At 47.2% G+C, this 18,531-nt stretch overlaps 3 protein-coding genes across 5 annotated transcripts; all 3 read right to left on the reverse strand.

Moving 5' to 3' along the window:
- Nucleotides 1-235: 235 nt before the first annotated feature.
- Nucleotides 236-4,251, reverse strand: LOC121603010 (protein PAT1 homolog 1-like). Its single transcript, XM_041931750.1, is given in 3 exon segments — nt 236-258; nt 2,998-3,220; nt 3,223-4,251. Coding segments are annotated over 3 exon segments (1,245 nt in total). The 5' UTR covers nt 4,244-4,251; the 3' UTR covers nt 236-257.
- A 734-nt stretch (nt 4,252-4,985) lies between these two features.
- LOC121603011 (Bardet-Biedl syndrome 2 protein homolog) lies at nt 4,986-6,470 on the reverse strand. Of its 3 annotated transcripts, XM_041931752.1 has the most exons (3): nt 6,244-6,470; nt 5,525-6,079; nt 4,986-5,454 (listed from the first exon to the last, which is right to left on the reverse strand). In XM_041931752.1, exons 1-3 carry the CDS (start codon nt 6,380-6,382, stop codon nt 5,435-5,437), a joined length of 714 nt encoding a protein of 237 aa, XP_041787686.1. In that variant the 5' UTR covers nt 6,383-6,470; the 3' UTR covers nt 4,986-5,434. The 3 variants fall into 3 exon arrangements, with proteins under 3 accessions (XP_041787686.1, XP_041787685.1, XP_041787687.1); XM_041931751.1 differs by having other exon boundaries at nt 4,986-6,079; XM_041931753.1 differs by having other exon boundaries at nt 4,986-6,079; nt 6,219-6,300.
- Nucleotides 6,471-7,246: 776 nt separating this feature from the next.
- Nucleotides 7,247-17,206, reverse strand: LOC121603008 (serine/threonine-protein kinase ATM-like). The gene is made up of 9 exons (XM_041931746.1): nt 16,484-17,206; nt 15,896-16,420; nt 15,544-15,821; nt 14,534-15,481; nt 8,465-8,707; nt 8,246-8,399; nt 7,878-8,170; nt 7,680-7,801; nt 7,247-7,620 (listed from the first exon to the last, which is right to left on the reverse strand). The coding sequence occupies exons 1-9, from the start codon at nt 17,097-17,099 to the stop codon at nt 7,410-7,412; spliced, it is 3,390 nt and encodes a 1,129-aa protein (XP_041787680.1). The 5' UTR covers nt 17,100-17,206; the 3' UTR covers nt 7,247-7,409.
- Nucleotides 17,207-18,531: the final 1,325 nt, after the last annotated feature.

An 18,531-nucleotide genomic window follows, 5' to 3' on the forward strand; every position in this document is an offset into this window, starting at 1 on the left:
TGGTAAGCCGCATCCAGCACCGCGCACCACTGCGTCTCGAACGCATCCGATGCCATGTAGTCGAGAAAATCGTCCTCCCGGTTGTTCAGATGGTGCTCATCTTGTTGAACGCCTTCTGCCGCGGTTACCTTCTCGGACGACATCTCCACAGCAGCAGACAGAGGTCGCGGTCCATCACCGACATTCTGCTGCTGCTGCTGCTGCTGACGAGGAAGAGGCCATCGTGGTTCGTGGGGCGTGGTTTGTTTCAAGTTGTATCTGTAAAGAAAATTAAACATAATTTAGAATTTATATAAAATAACCCTTATCTCCTTTTAACCTTCTTTCCGTAAATCCTGTGGAACTTCTTGTTCGTACGAAAAGAAAATGCAGACTAATTTATTCTCTATTTCAATAAGCCTACTACACTTCGTTTAAACTAGCGATGTTGCTATGATCACAACAAATCCTCCTTTAATATTGTGATACAGGGTTTTCCAATTGAGTTTAGACTAGAAGCATACTTTTTTTGAATAGTCGCAATAGATTCTTGACTAGCATCCTCTATTTTTGATTACGATCAATGGATTTTTGACTAGCAGCAATTGATTTCAGCAGGCCGGTTGCTGGCACGGAGTGACCAGATTGTTTTTAGAGGTTATCGGTAGGAAATCTAAAGCAAACTCGGTAATTTTCGGTAAAAACAACTTTTTATTCACTCACAAAATTATTATTATTATTATTATTAAATTTCAAATTTATTGTTGAACGGGGATACTTAGAAAAATATTTGAATTTCGGTCAGAAAATTGAGTTTTAGTGTGCTCAATTGTAAACCAATATTCGATCGAAATCGATAGAACTACATATGGTCACTCTGAAAAACTTGTGCAATCTAGCTTTTGGTTAGGTTATGCCTGGGGGTCTACTACTGCATATTTCAATTCAGCCGTTAAGTGCTTTGTGTTGTATTGTGCATTCATAAAATCAAAACAATAGCATCGAAAACCTATCATATAAAATATATCTTTCTTTGTGGATGATATATAACTAAAACAAATGATTTAATCAAATGAGCGGATGAAATTAAATATTATCCACAGATTATTATTCAAGTCAATCTGTCACACCGGATGTTATAAACGCGTCGCTCTTAGGCTGTCATGCAGGGACCTGCTGAAATCAATTGCTCCTAGTCAATAATCCATTGCTCGTAATCAAAATAAAGATGCTAGTCAAGAATCTATTGCGACTATTCAAAAAAGTATGCTGCTAGTCTAAACTTAATTGGAAAACCCTGTATTGCACCATAATTCTACGCTAAAAAACACAAAAACTAACGACCCATTTTGCTCGCGTTCATAAGCATCATAACAAAAGAAACCCAAAAAAATTAGTTCGATTTATTTGTTTGTTCTTTTTCGACAATTCCATCGTGGATATCTCCTTTTTTTTGTTCATTTTTTCTAGACACATTTTCTCTATCGCATGTTTCGGAATTTGCGCTTGATTGCTTTTAATTACAGAGCTTTTACATGGATAGTTTAACTCAATTGCAGTTTTTTTATGCTGCTCAGTGTTTAAGTTTATGTTCAAGATTATAGCCTAAAATGCTCATTTACACAGCTTTCTTGGCATGTTGCTCTCTTCACATTTTTTACCGTTCTTATATTGGAAAGTAGGTAGAGAAATCAAAGCAATTCAAGTGAGTAGTGTAATAGGTTTTAAGTTTTCCGAAAAGTAATTGCAGTGCCATAGTACATCTAGCTAGTACATTTGAAAAGGAAAGAAGTAATCGTGTAAAGAAGTTCAGTGAGTGATAAACACCAACGGACACGTGAAAAAGAGCTATCGAAAGATTAGTCTAAAAACAAGTTCAGGTAAATGCACTCAACTATAAATTATGTATCTATAGATTTATGTACTACTGAATGAAGAGACGAATGTGTTTTAATGTTTCGTTTGATAGTGCCGTAAGCGGGTACGGACAGTTTTTACAGTGTCTACAGCTACTCTTTCCATTTCTCATTGCACGTGAAGCTTAATTGTGTAGAGGGCGGATGGATGTGACAAAGTGGCTCAAATGCAGTTTACAGGATTTTCCAGGGTTCTAGCCTGGTTATAGTTATGAGACACTACTTCTGACTCTTTCTAATTGGGAAGTGAACTTCACATGACGGAAATTGGACTCTATTGCACCCTTTTTGGAAAGGTTCGTTGGAAATTCCTATTGGATATGTCCAACAAGGGTGCTATAGAGTCCAATTCCCGTTACATTTTACTTAAGAAAGAGTCAATAAAGTGTCCCACAGCTATGAGAACGCCTGGGGAAACCCCTGCCACATTGTACACATCGAGTCTGTCATCCTTGGCCAGTAACTAACTTACACTACACTAAAGAGTTCGATTCGATCGATTTGCAATCCTATTCAAACCGCACGTGCTCTGTTTGCGCGAAACACTATGGGCGAAATTAAATATCAGCACGAGCACGACATGCGGATAACCTAATAACCTAACCGGGGAGGTAAGAGGGGGGGGCTTTATATGTCGTGCCCAAACTTAAATGACTATATAACACGGTTTGCAAAAGCAATATCTAACGATACCATTCGGTTCACAGGGGTTTATATGGAGAGGAGCATGGAATATATTCATTTCGGCGTGTGACAGAGTATACGCAATTCAGTTTACGCTACCCTTTTACACACACACGTGTGTTTTACATACGCAAAGCCTAATAAATAAGGAACATTAAATGATCATCGACAACTCAGTATCAGTTCTTCCCTTGACACACTTTACAAGTGTGAGTTGTGTGTGTGTGGGTGTGTGTTAGGCTAAAAACTAGTCTTCTCTAGATTTTCACATTAAAATGTATATGGTAATATCGCAATATTTCGCTTATTGAAAAGCAGATTGAGAGCAATTAAATTAAATTTAAAAAAACCGAAGCTTAGTATCGACATTAACGGGATTGTGTGGTTAAATCATCTTACGTGACTATCATTAAATTACCAATTCGGATTAATTATCAATGCGTTGCCAATCTTGGCGCCCGCTTCTGACAAACACGCCACACCGCTGCCGCTGCCGGTGCTGCTGGTTCGCTTGCGCATTTTCTTTTCGCGCAGCGCTTTCATCGCTTCGATCGCAACGGGATTGCCGAGATCTTCCAGCTTGAGCACCAACTTGTACAGCGTCTCGATAAGCAGCAGCACATGGCGAGCTTTGCGCTGGATAGCGGCGGTTCAAGTGCCGGCACGCCATTTCCGTTCAGCTGGTCGCTGCCCATCACGTCGGCGTCGATGAGCTTTCGCGGCGCTATCACACTACCGCACTGCAGCTTGCCGAGCGAATTTTGAAATTGGAGCGGGGTATACGCTCGACCACCACCCGTCGGCGCTGAGCCATCCTTTCCCTCGCTACCGCCGTTCGGGTTGGAGCGGGATTCGGAACTGCGACGTTCGCGGTTCGTGCCGAGCAGCCCGCTCTTGCCGTTCTTCGACAGCAGCGACAGTAACAGCAGCTGGGCATGCTCCTCCGGCTGGGTGAACGGATGGTTGAGCTGATTTTCGCGATAGATCCTATTATCGCCCTCGCCCTTCGCCGCTGCCAGCCGCTGCTTGTACACGGTGAAATAGTAATCGTTAAAGTAGGGTGCGTCCGAGTTGAGCTGCGTCAGCTTTATCCCGATTAGCCACTGCTTGTTGCGATTGCTCATCATGTTTGCGTACTCATCGCGCTCCTCTGGCTGCCCGCCGCCTGCAGTGCTCGATGGCATTCCATTGCCTACTCGGGATCGTTGCTGCTGCTGCTGGAAATGGTGCTGCTGCTTCATAAAACCCGCCCTTGGCAGGGCTACTAGCGGGGCTGCTTTGTTCACGCCATTGCCGCAAACGCTGAGCGTGCTGGCCGCAGCGAGCTGTCGGTTGAACGCGAGCAGCGGATGGTTTTGTTGAATTTCCTGCACCAGCCGCTGGTTGAACTGGTTCGTCGGCAGGGGCGTCGGGCTGCGCTGCATCAAAAATGGCGGCGGCCCACCCGGCGCTGGTCCCGGATGGCGAGGAGGTAGCGGCGGTGGCGGACCCATCTGTACCGGGCCGGGGCCACCCAGAAACCCTTGCAGCGGGGAACCGTACGAGCAGCGCTGCGGGAATGCCGGATGCATCGCCAGGTTGTTGATCGGGGTCGAGTACGGTCGGGCGGCTAGCATGTTGTACGGCAGCAAACCAAGCGGAAGACGGTTCGCGTTGTTCAGCATCCTGCGACGGTCCGGGCGGGAACAGGGCAGCGGGGCCGGCGTTTCGGGCGCCCAGCAGCGAAAGCGGCGGGGTGAGCAGCGCCGGTGGTACCCGTAACGGTGGTGCTGCTACTGGCGAGGAGATCATCGGGATCGGCGGCTGCATACTCTTTACCTCCTTGGCGGGTGTGAAATGATCGCGAGCTTTCACTGGTGGTGGTGGTTGGGCCGGACCGGTGCCGGTGTGCGGAATGGTTGCAGTGTCTGCTGCTGCTGCTGCTGGTGAAATTGGTTGTGATGGTAATGGAGTTGGTGTTGTTGTTGTTGCTGCTGCTGCTGCTGTGACATTTGCTTTTGCAGCATACTTTGATGCTGATTTTGCTGATGCTGATGCTGGATGATGGTTCGTTCAATGTCCTCCACTGACAGCATCTTCATGGGTGGAAACAAGCCCGGTGGCAGTGAGGGAGGCGGTTTTGGCGGCAGGCCACCTCCCCCGATCGGATGCGCCGGTTCCGGTGGTCGAAAGGCGCTCTGCTGTGGTGGCAGGGCAGAAAATGGCGTACCGCTGGGCCTATAATCGCTGTACGGTGGCTGCACCGGAGCCGGAACCTTCGCCGGGCTACCCCAGATGCTCGGATCCAGCCATAGCTTGTTCGCGAACTCATCGCCAATGCTTTGGGCCACCACACTGCTACGGCCGCTCTCGCTGTTGTTGTTGTCGCTGCTGCCCCCGTCGTCCTCATCCTCCCCAGGAAGGAACCGGTTCGCCCCCCATTCCTGCAACTTTCCAGCCGCACGAGATGCTCGTGGATGTCCTTCCAGTCGCCCTTGTCCGCCGCACCGAACGTTTCGTCATTCAGGGCGTCATACTCCTCCTCGTCCGAGATGTCTTCTTTGCATCGGCGCCGCTGCAGCGGCGAATGCAGTTCGGCGGTGCGCCGCGGTGCTGCCTGGAAGAATCGGCGAGCTTCCTCCTCCTCCTACTCCTCGTCGTTCTCACCCGGCAGACTGGTATCGAAGCCGAAAAAGGAATCCATCACTGGGCTTTAGCACTGCATCCGTACGAACGGTTAAGGCGTACAACACAAATCACAGTTTTCCATCCAGCACCACCACCACACCACACAGCAAAACTGGTTCGGGCATTCGGTTTTGGGGTCGAATGTCGATGACTTATGCATGCAAGCACGTGTTGGCGGTTTAAAATAATCAGATGATCTTCACTTCATCTACAAATACCGGGTGACTAAGCGCGTAAAAAAAACAAAACTGCACACATAACGTAAGCGGCATACTTACACACACTCTTCGGTGACCCGGTCAGATTGTGCGGTATGGTGTACATCGCAAACTTGGGCAGCTGACGGGTCAGTTCAAACACGTGAAACTGCACACTGCTCGGGTAGCCGACGAACGCTTTGATGTGAATGTCCTGCGCATTGTCCTTGAGCGTCTTGAGCGGTATCAGTATGCGCGAAACGTCCTTCGTCAGGTGCGCGATCAGCGTTTCCTCCTTGAACAGCTGATCAGCAAAGATCAACACGACACGAATCGTGGTCGAGTTGTTGGTCGACACGGTGATGTCGATGTTCATATCGTTGCTATCGTAGCTGGTGGAAATGCCGATCTGTAGCCGCGTGTTGGACGGTATGATGCCGACGTTGTCCGGCACACTCTGCACCAGATTGCTTTCGCTCGTGTTGCTCAGGATTTCCTTGTTGTACTTGATGTTGTTTTCGTAGTGCTTCAGCTCGAGCAGCAGTTTCTGTTTCTGAGTCAGCAGAGCGTTCATTTCCTCATCGGCAACGTTGTGCAACGTTAGCATGTTGACGCTTGGCGTCGTATATCCCCTTACTGGCGGAAAAGCAAAAAGAGAGAGAGAGAGAGAAAACAGGGCATGAAGCACGTGTCTCATCGTGTGAGCTGCAGGAAAGGGAGGAGCAAATTTTCATTTAGTTTACCCCATTTAATATTGCAATGCTCCTCAACCTACCCGCACAAATTCACGATCCGCGTACTTCGCGACGGTGTGCTGCACGGTGAAGTTACGATCCACGTCGAAGCAACGATGGTTAGCGGGAACGTTCCCGGGCGAGGTTTTCTGTTCGCCACCCGCAGCCGTCGCCGCCGCCTGTCGCGACAGCACAAACTGGACATATTTTTCCGCTTGTTGAAAGTAGTCCGAGCATAGCGACTTGATCTCCTGCGAGTGTCCTTCGGCAAGGAACTCACCGTAAAGGCGACACGCCACTCCCTTCACCATCGGATCAGTGTACTTGGCGCTGTTCATTACTTCCCACGCCAACTCCTTCGCCAGCACCGGCTGGCCGGCACTCCAATTGAGCTGTGCATTTTCCAGCATCACCACCGACTGCACGTTGGCCGGCAGCTCCTGCTTCCCGATCAGCACCACATTCCGTACCGCACAGTCCACGAAGCCTCGCAGGCGCGATTCGTGGATCAGCAGCAGCAGCGTGCTGTACACTGCCGGCGGTACCCATTTACGTTTCGCACGAATCCCGGCCGTGCTGAAGATGGACAGCCGCTGGGAAAGGATCGTTTCCAGCAGCGTGAACTCGCTGTGCGGCAGCTCGTCCTGTTCCCTCCACCGGTTCAGCAGGTCCTGCTCGCAGTCGATCTGTCTGGAGAAGTGTACCTCACCGAAGTCTTCGATCTGCTGCAGCATCCGCAACCGGCACAGCCCGTGGTAGATGTGTTTGGTGGATTCGATGCTGGTAAGCTTGAAAAGTTCGCTAACGGCACGCTGCGCTGCCACGATCGCACTTTCCACCGCGAGTTCATCGCGCAGCTGCAAACACTTGAGCGCTTTGTAATGCGCTCGCTCGAAGGATCGCGACTGTAGGAGCAGCGCGCTCGAACCGGCAGCCGGTGCTCTCTTCGGGACATTGGGACCAACACCGCCGTCCGCGTCGAATAGTACATTCCAGTCGGACAGCCGCCAGGCACACTCGTAATCAATCTGTTGCGGTGCGACATGTAACGATCTAGCCAAACCGTACAGTGAGGAGTCTTTCAGTGTTTGCAAGATGGCATTCTGTGTGCCCGCACTGTCCAGGGCGGTATCTTGCGACCACGGTGTGCTTGCATCTTGCATAACCAAGCATCTGGCGTAATTCTGCTCTAGACGGTAATATTCCATCCGTTCCTGGATTGGGTTGAGGAATTATTTAACTGCATCGTTTACGCCGATCGCCAAATGGCATGATTTCATTATGTTTTGCAGTTCCGGGTGTCGTTTGGCATCATGCTTGCCTTGCTCCTCTTCCTCCCGGTACCAGAGGTCACCATACAGGATGGCTTTAAAGTGTGCCTGACAGAATTGAGACGCTTGTGCGATTCGTAGATAGTTAACGGAAATTTTGTACTGTGGAAAGCTATTACAAACATTATTTTTTAGGAAAAGTATTAACAAAAATTTGTAAATTACACTTACCATTGATTATGTATCCGAACACACTCCACGATGGTAAGCATCAGTTGAATAGCTTTCGGGTCATTGAAAATATTGTGAACCTCATTTTGAATGGCAGCGAACTCGTTGAAAAACTCATTAATCTGCAAAAAAGGAAGATATATTCAAATGTTTCCTTATCATCCGTGGCATCTACTACTGTGCAACAAGAGCACTTACAAAGCTGCCCATGCTATCGATGATTGACTCTTCGAATTGCTTTATCGTTATCTGTACCAGCAAAGGGACAAGCTTCTCGACGAATGTCGTTTCCTGTTCGGCCAGTTTTTTAATCATCGTATTTCCCAAAAATGACAGCAACGCGGCTGACAGCTGCTGCACAAAAGCGCTGTACTCGATCCGTTCGTTGGCAAGCATTGGCCGCAACGACAAACTGCGTCCGGTGGTACGAGTGAAGAGTTTGATCTCTTCCGCAGAAGTTCCCAAAAATGGGTGCAGTGTTGGTAGTTTGGCTGTTAGAGATACGAATATGATCGAAGTTAAGATTTAAAATGGATTTCTATATGCAATTTTGTTTAGAATCTCACCCGCCAAAGCATGGAATGTTTTTCCGTACAGCATTTTGTAGCAAATCAGTGAGGCGTAGTTTGCAACCGGAACGTTTCTGTTCGTTATCAGCTCGTTCAATTCGCTCAGCAGCACCGCAGCACATCGTTCGATTGCTTCCTTCGAGTTGTTGATCTAAAGAGAGATAGAAATTTAAAATTTAATTGATATTGCTACTGCCCAGGGCTTTAAAGCTGTACCGTATCGTAAGCAATCATTTCTGCGTCGGATTTTAACAGCATTGTTCCCAGATCGATCGGTCCTATTTCACTCAAACATCGGAGAGCTTCCATCGATCGCTTGTCGAACGGGGAGCTGCGCACAACTTCCAGCAAAGTGTAGACTAACCGATGAAGCACGCTTTCCCCATTAGCGCCCGACGATGCGCTTTGCTCGCTCAGCTCATCGCACAATAATTTTAGATCTTTCTTTTTGGTGGTGAGCTACAATAAAAAAATTAATAATTATGTTTGCTATGAGACGTTTGGTTTTGTGAATTGGGACATGACAGACGTTTATGACGTTAGGATGACAGGTTTTGTTTTGACAGAAGGAGTTTTGGGCACATGTCCAGATAGGGAAACAGAGGAAGAATTAAGAAACACAACGTAGGATCTGAATAAAGGAATTCCAAACTAAACATTGGTGCCGTAGTGACCAAGATTGTGAAAATTGTGGAAAATGACGGATTTCAGTTCGGACGAAGAAGCTTTCCTTGGGTTTAAAGATTCATCTGTTAATGAAACGATGTTGCCGGCCTGCCAACCACAGCAACCTATGTCAAGCAAGATGGCGGACAAGTACGATAAGCAAGCGCAGCTAGCCCGTAAAAGTAATGAACAAACGAAAATAGCTGGCAAGAAAGCGCAAAGAGACGCCATCTTGCGTTGCATCGAACGGATCGACAATTTTGCAGAGCGAGCAAACGGCATAACGCAGGAGCAAGCAACGACTCGACTCAATCGATTGGAAAAATGCTGGATGGAATTTGAGGCAATTGCCAACGAGTTGCGACTCTTGGATGATGCATGTCATTCTGATGAAAATGAGCAGTTATATGACGCCGTAGATGAAAATTGTATGCAAATTGCGGATCTCATCAGATTGAAGATTATTAAGCCCCCACCAGTAGAAGCTCCAGCAGTGCGAGTGAAAGAGTCGGCAAGTCAAATGCAAGATAGTATGGGTGAATCAAGCTGCCTTATCAAATTACCAAACTTGTCGCTTCCAGTTTTTTCAGGAAAATACGACGAATGGCTACCTTTCCGCGATATGTTTGAGGCAAACATTCACACTAATACAACTCTAGCGCCTGTGCACAAAATAGCTTATTTGAAGCAATCGTTAAAAGGAGAAGCTGCTAGCCTAATTAATTCTTTTCCATCGACAGGAGCAAGCTATATGCCAGCCTGGAACGCTCTTGTTGAGCGATTTTCGAATGAGTATGTACTAAAAAAGCGTTACGTTAATTCTTTATTGCAGTATCCCGCTTTGAAATCCTCCAGCCAGAAGGAAATCCACTCATTAGTGGACACGTTTGAGCGAAATATAAAGCTTCTGAAGCAGTTAGGAGAGAGTACTGATGAATGGGGTATGCTTATTATCCAAATTATGCTATCAAAGCTGGATGAAAAAACACACCATGATTGGGAGAAATATGTAGAAAATTCAAAAAAACATAGTTTGGATGATTTAGTGAAGTTTCTTCATGTTCAGTCTCGAGTTCTAGATGCTGTTACAGAGGATCGTGTTCAAACCGGCAAATTAAGAAAGACAGTAGAACGACAATTGGCAATGAACGTAACATCCCAGATTCAGATTTGCGTAAAATGTGGAGAGCAACACCTACTTCATACATGCAATCTATTTAACAACATGTCAATTGATGACAAATATCAATTTGTAAGCGAAAAAACGGCTTTGCCGTAACTGTCTACGCCCGGGGCACGTCTCTATGGCATGCAAGATGAGATTTCGATGTTCCGAATGTCATAAAAAACACCATACTCTTCTGCATAGAGAACAGCTAAATGGATCGCTATCGGAACAAATGAACGAGTTGAACGTGAACGAATCGAGTAGCACCACCTCGTCAGTAAATGCAGCTGTAACCGCATCGCAAAATCATATATTTTTATCTACTGCGATTATTTTTGTTAAAAATTCTTCAGGAAAGCAGAAACAAGCAAGAGCGTTGATCGATAGCGGTGCACAAGTAAATATTATATCAGAAGCTCTATGTCGCAGTTTGCATCTGAACGGAAAAGGTCGCAGCCAAGAGCTAGTAGGCGTAGGCAAATGCCCGGTATTCACAGCTAAAACCGTTGAAGCGGAAATAGCATCAAGGAACTTCGCCTACAAACGTCGAATGAATTTTTCGGTGCTACCAATGATTACTGGCTACCATCCGGAACGTATCGACACGTCACTATTTAATCGTGATTTTCAATTGGCTGATCCCGAGGCTGGCAATGGCGGTCAAATTGATATTTTGCTGGGCTCAGAATATTACCATGAATTTTTGCAGACAAAGGGCCATGGTACAGTCAAGGTTAGGAAGCCTGTCGGAAACATGCCAGCGTTTATTGATTCTGTCTTTGGGTGGTTAGCGACCGGTAAAGTAAAGGGTGAAGCTGATGATAATAAGAGCATCGTTCCGCAGTCGATCATGCATGTTGGTACCAAACCTTCGCTCGAAGAGCTCATTGTTAAATTTTGGGAAATAGAGCAAATTCCAGAGGCCGTTAAATGGACGTCCGAGGAACAAGAGTGCGAGGACAGCTTTCAGCAACAACATGATCGCGATTCCTCCGGGAGATATATTGTGAGATTACCGTTCAAGCACGCTGGAGTGGCTAAAAACTTAGGTGAGTCTAAATCTTTTGCTATACGACGTTTTCAGCAGCTAGAACGCCGTTTCGACCGAAACCCTGCTTTGAAAAATGAATATGCGGCAGTGATTAGTGAATACGTAAGTCGAGGTTATCTGCAAAAGGCTAAAGGTGATAACGATATATCCGTACAATGTTTCTTGCCTCACCATCCTGTAGTAAAAGAATGCAGCACTAGCACTAAAATTCGTCCAGTGTTTGATGGATCGGCTAAGACAGCGAGCGGCTGCTCGTTGAATGACGTATTAATGAAAGGCCCGGTCATCCAAGATAGTTTGCTGAACCTTTTGCTAAGATTTCGATTGCATCCGATCGCTATAGCAGCCGATATAGAGAAAATGTACCTCCAAATAAAAGTCCATCCAGACCACACCCCGTTACAACGAATACTTTGGAGGAGCGATCAATCTCAGCCGGTAGAAACCTATGAGTTGCAGCGAGTAACCTTTGGTTTGTCCCCGTCTTCCTTTTTAGCGACTCGTGTTTTAAAACAACTTGCTATTGATGAAGGCGATAATTTTCCGGTCGCAAAAAAGGCACTCTTAAATGATTTCTACGTAGATGATTATATAGGAGGCGCCGATACAGAAGACGAAGCCTTGCAGTTGTATGAGCAACTCGTGAAGCTACTTGCGAAAGGAGGTTTCCGTTTACAAAAATGGAGTACGAATTCAAAAATGTTGTTAACGAAAATCAACCCTGGTGATCGCGCTTCGAAAACTGCTGTTAATTTTATATCTGATGATCCAGTAAAAACTCTCGGAGTCGTTTGGCTACCAGCATCTGATCATCTTTATGTTCAAGCCAACACCATTGAGTACGCGGAGCCTTTAACGAAGAGAAGAATTTACTCCATGATCGCCAGGTTGTTTGACCCGCTTGGTTTGATAGCTCTAATTATTTCTTGGGCAAAAATAAGGATGCAGAAGCTGTGGATTGCGTGTCACGACTGGGATGACCCATTATCGTCAGAGCTTGCAGAAGAATGGAAAGGATTTCATGCTAATCTACCCTTGCTATCCGACATCAAGATTCCGAGATACGTCCGTTTGCCAAAATCGACATCGATGCAGCTTCATTGTTTTGCCGATGCATCCGAAGCGGCATATGGAGCAGTCATGTATTTAAGATCAACGGATGGTGATGGGCAAATAAAGGTCGAAATACTTGCTGCAAAATCTAGACCAGCTCCGTTAAAGAGAATCAGCTTGGCCCGATTGGAGCTTTGTGCGGCAGTGGTGGCGATAAATTTGTGGAATCATGTAAGCAAATCAATGGGCATGCAAGAAATCGAAACATTTATGTGGAGTGATTCTAGAGTGGTTTTGCATTGGCTCAAATCTCCTTCGTATACATGGGTCACTTTTGTAGCAAATCGTGTATCGTTGATACAGGACATCGGAAAGTGCTGCAAATGGATGCACATTAGAGGTACAGAAAATCCGGCTGATATAGTTTCAAGAGGAGCTCTACCCCAGCAGCTATTATCGTCCGATTTGTGGTTCCATGGCCCTAGTTGGTTGTCATCGCCACAAGAAGAGTGGAAGGAAAGTAAGATGATAGAAGTTCCGCCTGAGGAAATGATGGAGCGCAAGAAGCAGAACATAGCAGCAATTTCGATTGATTCGGTGAATTGGGTGAAACGTTTTTCTTGCTATTGGAAGGCGCTAAGATTCACGGCATACTGTTTGCGATGGAAAGGGTACAGGCGCCAACAGAATCCCTCCAGAGAAGCATTTATTACCACCATAGATCTGGAGAACGCAAAAATAACGTTCGTCAAAATGCTTCAAAACGTCTACTTTCCGAACGACATGCGAGAATTATCATCCGGAAAACCTGTACGTGCAACTTCTCGTTTGAAATCTCTGCATCCTTTTATCGATGCAGATGGATTACTCCGTGTTGGTGGCCGTCTACAGCAAACTGGGATCGAGTACTCTGGAAAACACCCTTTGCTACTACCAGGAAGTAGTCATTTTGCCAAACTAATAGCAGTCGAATATCACCGCCGATTGCTTCACGCAGGTCCTCGCGCCACGTTGGCTGAAATGCGAAAGGAATATTGGGTGATCGACGGCCGACGAATTGCTAATTCGGTTTGCAAGAGCTGCGTAACGTGCTTTAGAGCGGATCCTAAAACAGTATCTCAACCTATGGGGCAACTTCCTGAATCTCGTGCTACGCCTACGCGCCCTTTCTCGGTTGTAGGAGTTGACTATTGCGGGCCATTCTATCTCAAGCCCCCTCATCGTAGGGCTGCTGCAACAAAGGCATACGCGGCTGTATTTGTCTGCTTTGCAGTCAAAGCAGTGCATTTGGAGTTAGTGGAGGATTTGTCTACGGCGGCATTCCTTGCAGCATTCCGTCGTTTCGTTTCGCGTAGAGGATTTCCTACTAAGGTTTACTCAGACAATGGGCTAAACTTTCGAGGAGCAAACACTGAGCTAATGGAGTTGCATCGTCTTCTCAACGATTCGCATCATAAGGAGGCTGTACTGGCGGAATGTGCTAGAAACAAGGTAGAATGGCACTTCATACCCCCGCGTGCGCCTAATTTTGGTGGACTATGGGAGGCAGCAGTCAAGTCGGCGAAACGTACCTTGCGAAAGCTTTTTCGCCTACAACGTCTATCGTTTGGGGAGATGTCAACAGTGCTGGTGCAAATAGAGGCACAAATGAACAGCCGCCCTTTAACTCCCTTATCTGAAGATCCTAGTGAAGTAGATGCCCTAACACCGGGGCATTTTCTCATCGGGACGGCTTTGATGGCGCTGCCTGATAACAACGTTGTGGACGTCCCTGAGAACCGCGTGCGCCGATTTCAATTGCTTCAACAGCTAGTGCAGCGGCACTGGAAGAGATGGAGGACCGAGTATTTGTGTGAACTACACAACAATAATCAACGGATTCTTGTTCCTCAGCGTGTGGCTGTCGGCCAAATGGTGATCTTGAAGGAGGATAACGTTGCTCCCTGCGAGTGGCCACTAGCCAGAATCCACGAAGTTCATCCTGGTTCCGATGGTATCGTTCGCGTGGTAACTCTTCGCACACAACAAGGGTTTCTGAAACGTCCAGTGTCGCGCGTATGTTTGTTGCCATTTGAAAAGGAAGAGCAGTACTAGTAGATGTAAATTTAGGAAATTTAGGTGGCCGTAATGTTTGCTATGAGACGTTTGGTTTTGTGAATTGGGACATGACAGACGTTTATGACGTTAGGATGACAGGTTTTGTTTTGACAGAAGGAGTTTTGGGCACATGTCCAGATAGGGAAACAGAGGAAGAATTAAGAAACACAACGTAGGATCTGAATAAAGGAATTCCAAACTAAACAAATTATATAACTTCCAAGTCACTCAAAATACAGCAAAAGCTTACCACAATCTTCAGCGCAGCCAAATCTTCGTATCTTAAATTGGGCAACTCAATCAGCGCCGCGATTTCTTCCCTTGGCAGCACATTTTCATGACCGATCGTTTTTTGGCGCGATATAGCAAGCCGCAACTGATCGAATCGTTCGTCCTTTGGTAGATAATTCAGCTTACCGATCGCACCCGCAAACGCGGCAGAGTGTTGTAAGATCAGAAACCGTAGCAGAGTTAGCGATTTTTGAGAAATCTCCGATGCCGCATCGACATTTTCCACCTCCAGCAATGATGACACTATGAAGTGCAAATGTTCCGAGAGCAGCTCGCACGCATCGCTAGATGCGACCACGTGCTCCAGGAACCGCCCGAAGCTGTTGAGCGTGGCAAGTCGTAGGGCGGGAAAGGAGGACAACAAGTTGCACAGGAAATACACCACATCTCGCACGAGATAGGGTTTGAACGCGCGTTCCTTCTGCTGTCCGATGTACTCTTTCAGATGGTCGAGAAACACCGTGTACTGGAAGAGATGTACCATTTTCTGCTCCGGTTCATCAGCCGCCCAAAGCCAGCGTTTGACATCCGTTAGGGTGCGTTCAATTGGTGAGCTGTTTTTAAAACACAAATTGCTCAGCAGCGTGTACTTGAACGATTGCGATCCCCATACCGACTGTTTCAGGTGCTCGAGCGCCGTCGAGTAAGTGGCTTTGCTAAGCGACAGATCGGCAACGAAGCAGCTTGGCAGGTCCTGGTCCAACAGCTTGCCCAGCTCAACGTGATCGTTCAATCGGTGGGTGAGGTGTTTGATAATTTCCGACACGTAATCTTTAAGATCTACCGTGCTTATTATAGGGGCAAGTGCTTTGTGCATCCGACTAGCTATTGCATCATACTTGGGCGCCATCCCTTCACATTTGGCGTACTTGGGCAGAAGGAACGAAACACATTTCGGCAGTATACTCTGGTAATGAAATGGAAAATTGGTCATTTATCATTTTAAATTCATTCCAACCGAAAACATACCTTCACCATTTCTGCCTGCTGTACGCCAATCGATTTGCAGAACTGTTCGAACCGTTCCGGCTGCATGCAGAGTATGACGAAGGAAATGTTTTTCTTGAACAGTTGGATAAACTCTTCGATCGTGGCGATCTTTCCCGCTAGACGGAACGGGAAATGCAGCAACCGATTCCCTTTGGTTAGCCATAGCTCGAGTACGGTGTCCAGGTTAGCTTGAAGCAGCTGGCAGAAGTCGATATCGCTGGAGGTGCGCATAAGCCGTATGGTGTTTGCCATTTTGTCTAGAAGAAGGACAAAAATATGATTATACAATAATTAAACTTTAATTGTCAGCTATTGCTGTAACAACACTTACCATCGTTTACGCTTCCCAACTGAACGAGCAGCACAAAATCGCACAACGCGCGCCGACGCAGCATGAAGCTAATGCGAAAGATGCCCAACAGCAGCTGAAGGCAGCCGCTAATCACGTTCATTCTCTCATCGTTCATGTCCATCCCACCGTCGGTCGCTAGTAGCTCCTCGAACTGAATTTGATCGTACAGTTGCAGCTGAAACTCGTAAAAGCTGCACGGAACCGAAGAAAGGTCAGGATGTGACCATTCGAGCTGCATGAAGTGCAGAATATTCCTGACCGCTTCCAGCTTGATGCGATAGCTTGGGCTGCTCAGCAACGGCACCAATCCGTTGTAGATGCTCTCGTGCGTTGGCGTACGGATGTGCTGCGGGTAAGCGCGGAGCAGATACTTCACCTGCGCCAGTATCTTCACCTGCAGCTCGGTAGAGTACGTGTGTTTGGCGCACTGTTTTACGAACGAGTACAGCACGATCGTTACGTTGCGGATCATGTCTTCGTACGGGCTCACGAAGGCGGTTAAAGCTGAAACGGATTAAACACAATTTGAGAAGAGAGTTCAGTTGATCACAGCTACAATTAACTTACCACCGTACAGATCGATAATCTGCTCCGTAATGTCAGGATTGGTGTAGTGGTTTTTGCACACATCTACCAGGTTTCTCAGTACCCATACGGCCACCACCTCATGGGAAGTTTGCGCCAGCAGTATTCGACACAGATCAAACAGATAGAACAAATCCAAACTGCTGAACACATTCAGTTCCAACCGATCCAGCAGCTCGTGAGCCTCGTTCAGGCTTGGCCCTTCGTACTGCAGATATTCCGCTACGACGTGGAGGAAACATCGCTGCATTTGCTCTTCCGTGGCCAGTTTATCCGGCTGCAACACGGTCACGCACTGCGAATCCTCCCCCTCCTTCAGACTGATCTGCCCGATTGCCCATCGCATAATGAACGTGTGTTCGGTTTGCTGCAGCAGCTTCCTTACCGACGGATGGTAAGGGACACGAAAGATGGCCAACAATCGCTCGGCAAGGTTCCTGGTTTTGATGAGATTTAGCGTGGAGGCCGCATCGTTTTTCAACAGCCGCTCAAATCCACCGTTTAGTAGGTCGAACTTGAGCAGAACCTTTTGGTACAGTGGGCTCCTGGTGCACTGCTGCTCATCGTACGCGGCGTGCAGCTGCAAAATGTTGAGCATCTCCAGGTACAACTCCAAATCGTCGCAGATGCATGCCAATCCATCGGCTAGAAAATAATTCCCATCGGGCAGGATATGCTTGTCGAAGCTTACTACCTCACACAGGCGCAAAACAGTGGTTCGTTTATGTTGTAAGAGATTCGTGCGCTGCCTTGGGGTGATTCCGCATCAATCCCTTCCTTTTTGTGCTGCTCCAACGCTAGCAATTCCTCTAAACTATGGTAGCGAAGTCTTTGCTCGAGCGTTTGCAACTGCCCGTCTCGCTCCCGGTAAAAGGTATCGTGCACTCCGGCGTGTGTGTGCCGCTCTGTCTCATCCATTGCGCAACATGTAGTCACCACGCAAAGGATCGAAATGCGTGCCAGCGTCTTTGCGCTCAGCCGCTCCTTTGCGTGTAGTATCGCTTTCGACTGTGTTTCGCGCGTCTGCGGATAGAGATAGTTGAGCAGCTTGGTCAGCACACCGTCGACACTGCCGAGACACTCGGCGTTGCCCACCGTCTCCAGGATGGACAGCACCGTGCCGACGTTAAGGTTCGTCTTCTCCACGGCATAGGTGTAAAAGGCTTCCAGCACGGTGCTGTTTAGAAAGCCGACGTTCGGATACTTTCGATGGCGAATCAATAGCTGCAGCAGGAGATTGGATTTAGCGCACGTTCTTGCGGCGGTGTTGGTGCAGGCACGGAACGCAGCGGCTATCATTTTGGCCCAAAGCTCGCCAATCGATTCACCGCTGGCCGCCGCTGTGTTCAACGATCGATGGGTTGACTTTTGTTCGAACGCGAGCAGCACGGAACAGCACTGGTAGAAAGCATCATGCTCGTGCGGCGATTGTAGGCTCGGTTGCACATTGCACAACAGTTGCAACAGTTGCGCATAGTCGTCGCTAGTAAGTGCTGCCTCATATCTGTCTAGAACCGCAGAAAGGATGTACAACCTGGAGGAAAATGTTTATTAATGATCTTTTCTACATGAAAGAGGAAGCGTGATCGTACCAACGCAAATTAAGCTGATTTGGAGCAGTACCGACCATCTCCATGATGCTTTGCAGTTTGTTAAACTGTTTGTTTCGCTTTGCGGCCGTTTCTTCGCCGCTAGATTCCTTCCAATTATCCTCGTTCCAGTACACCTTTGAAAAAGGGATGAGTAAGAAGTAGTAATTTTCCCTTTAAAAATGCAGAAAAAAACTCAAATAATCTTACCGTATAACACAACCGGGCGGCAAAGTCAATGAAACCATCAGCAAAAGGGGCCTCATTCGAGCCAAAGAACGAACTCTGATCCCGTGCCTTCATTTCACTCGTCAGTATGTAATGATATTCGCGCAACGTTTTCCTTCGCGCTTCATCGTCCTCGACCTGCTGCAAACCGTCTCGGGTCAGTGGTTTGGCAAGGGTATGAGATTTTCCTCCCGGGTACAACATTATCAGCGA

The sequence above is a fragment of the Anopheles merus genome, unplaced genomic scaffold, assembly GCF_017562075.2.
Source record: "Anopheles merus strain MAF unplaced genomic scaffold, AmerM5.1 LNR4000764, whole genome shotgun sequence".
Taxonomy (NCBI): Eukaryota; Metazoa; Arthropoda; class Insecta; order Diptera; family Culicidae; genus Anopheles; species Anopheles merus.

Bases quoted from the DNA above. Each gene is read 5' to 3' on its own strand.
- LOC121603011 (XM_041931751.1), bottom strand. From the start codon at position 6,382: ATGTCCAGTTTGTGCTGTCGCGACAGGCGGCGGCGACGGCTGCGGGTG. The intron at 6,080-6,243 runs GTACGCGGATCG...CTTTTCCGCCAG, and splicing joins GTGCAGCACACCGTCGCGAA to TAAGGGGATATACGACGCCA.
- LOC121603008 (XM_041931746.1), bottom strand. From the start codon at position 17,099: ATGCTCAACATTTTGCAGCTGCACGCCGCGTACGATGAGCAGCAGTGC. The intron at 16,421-16,483 runs GTAAGTTAATTG...AATCCGTTTCAG, and splicing joins GATTATCGATCTGTACGGTG to CTTTAACCGCCTTCGTGAGC. The intron at 8,400-8,464 runs GTACAGCTTTAA...ATCTCTCTTTAG, and splicing joins AAATGATTGCTTACGATACG to ATCAACAACTCGAAGGAAGC.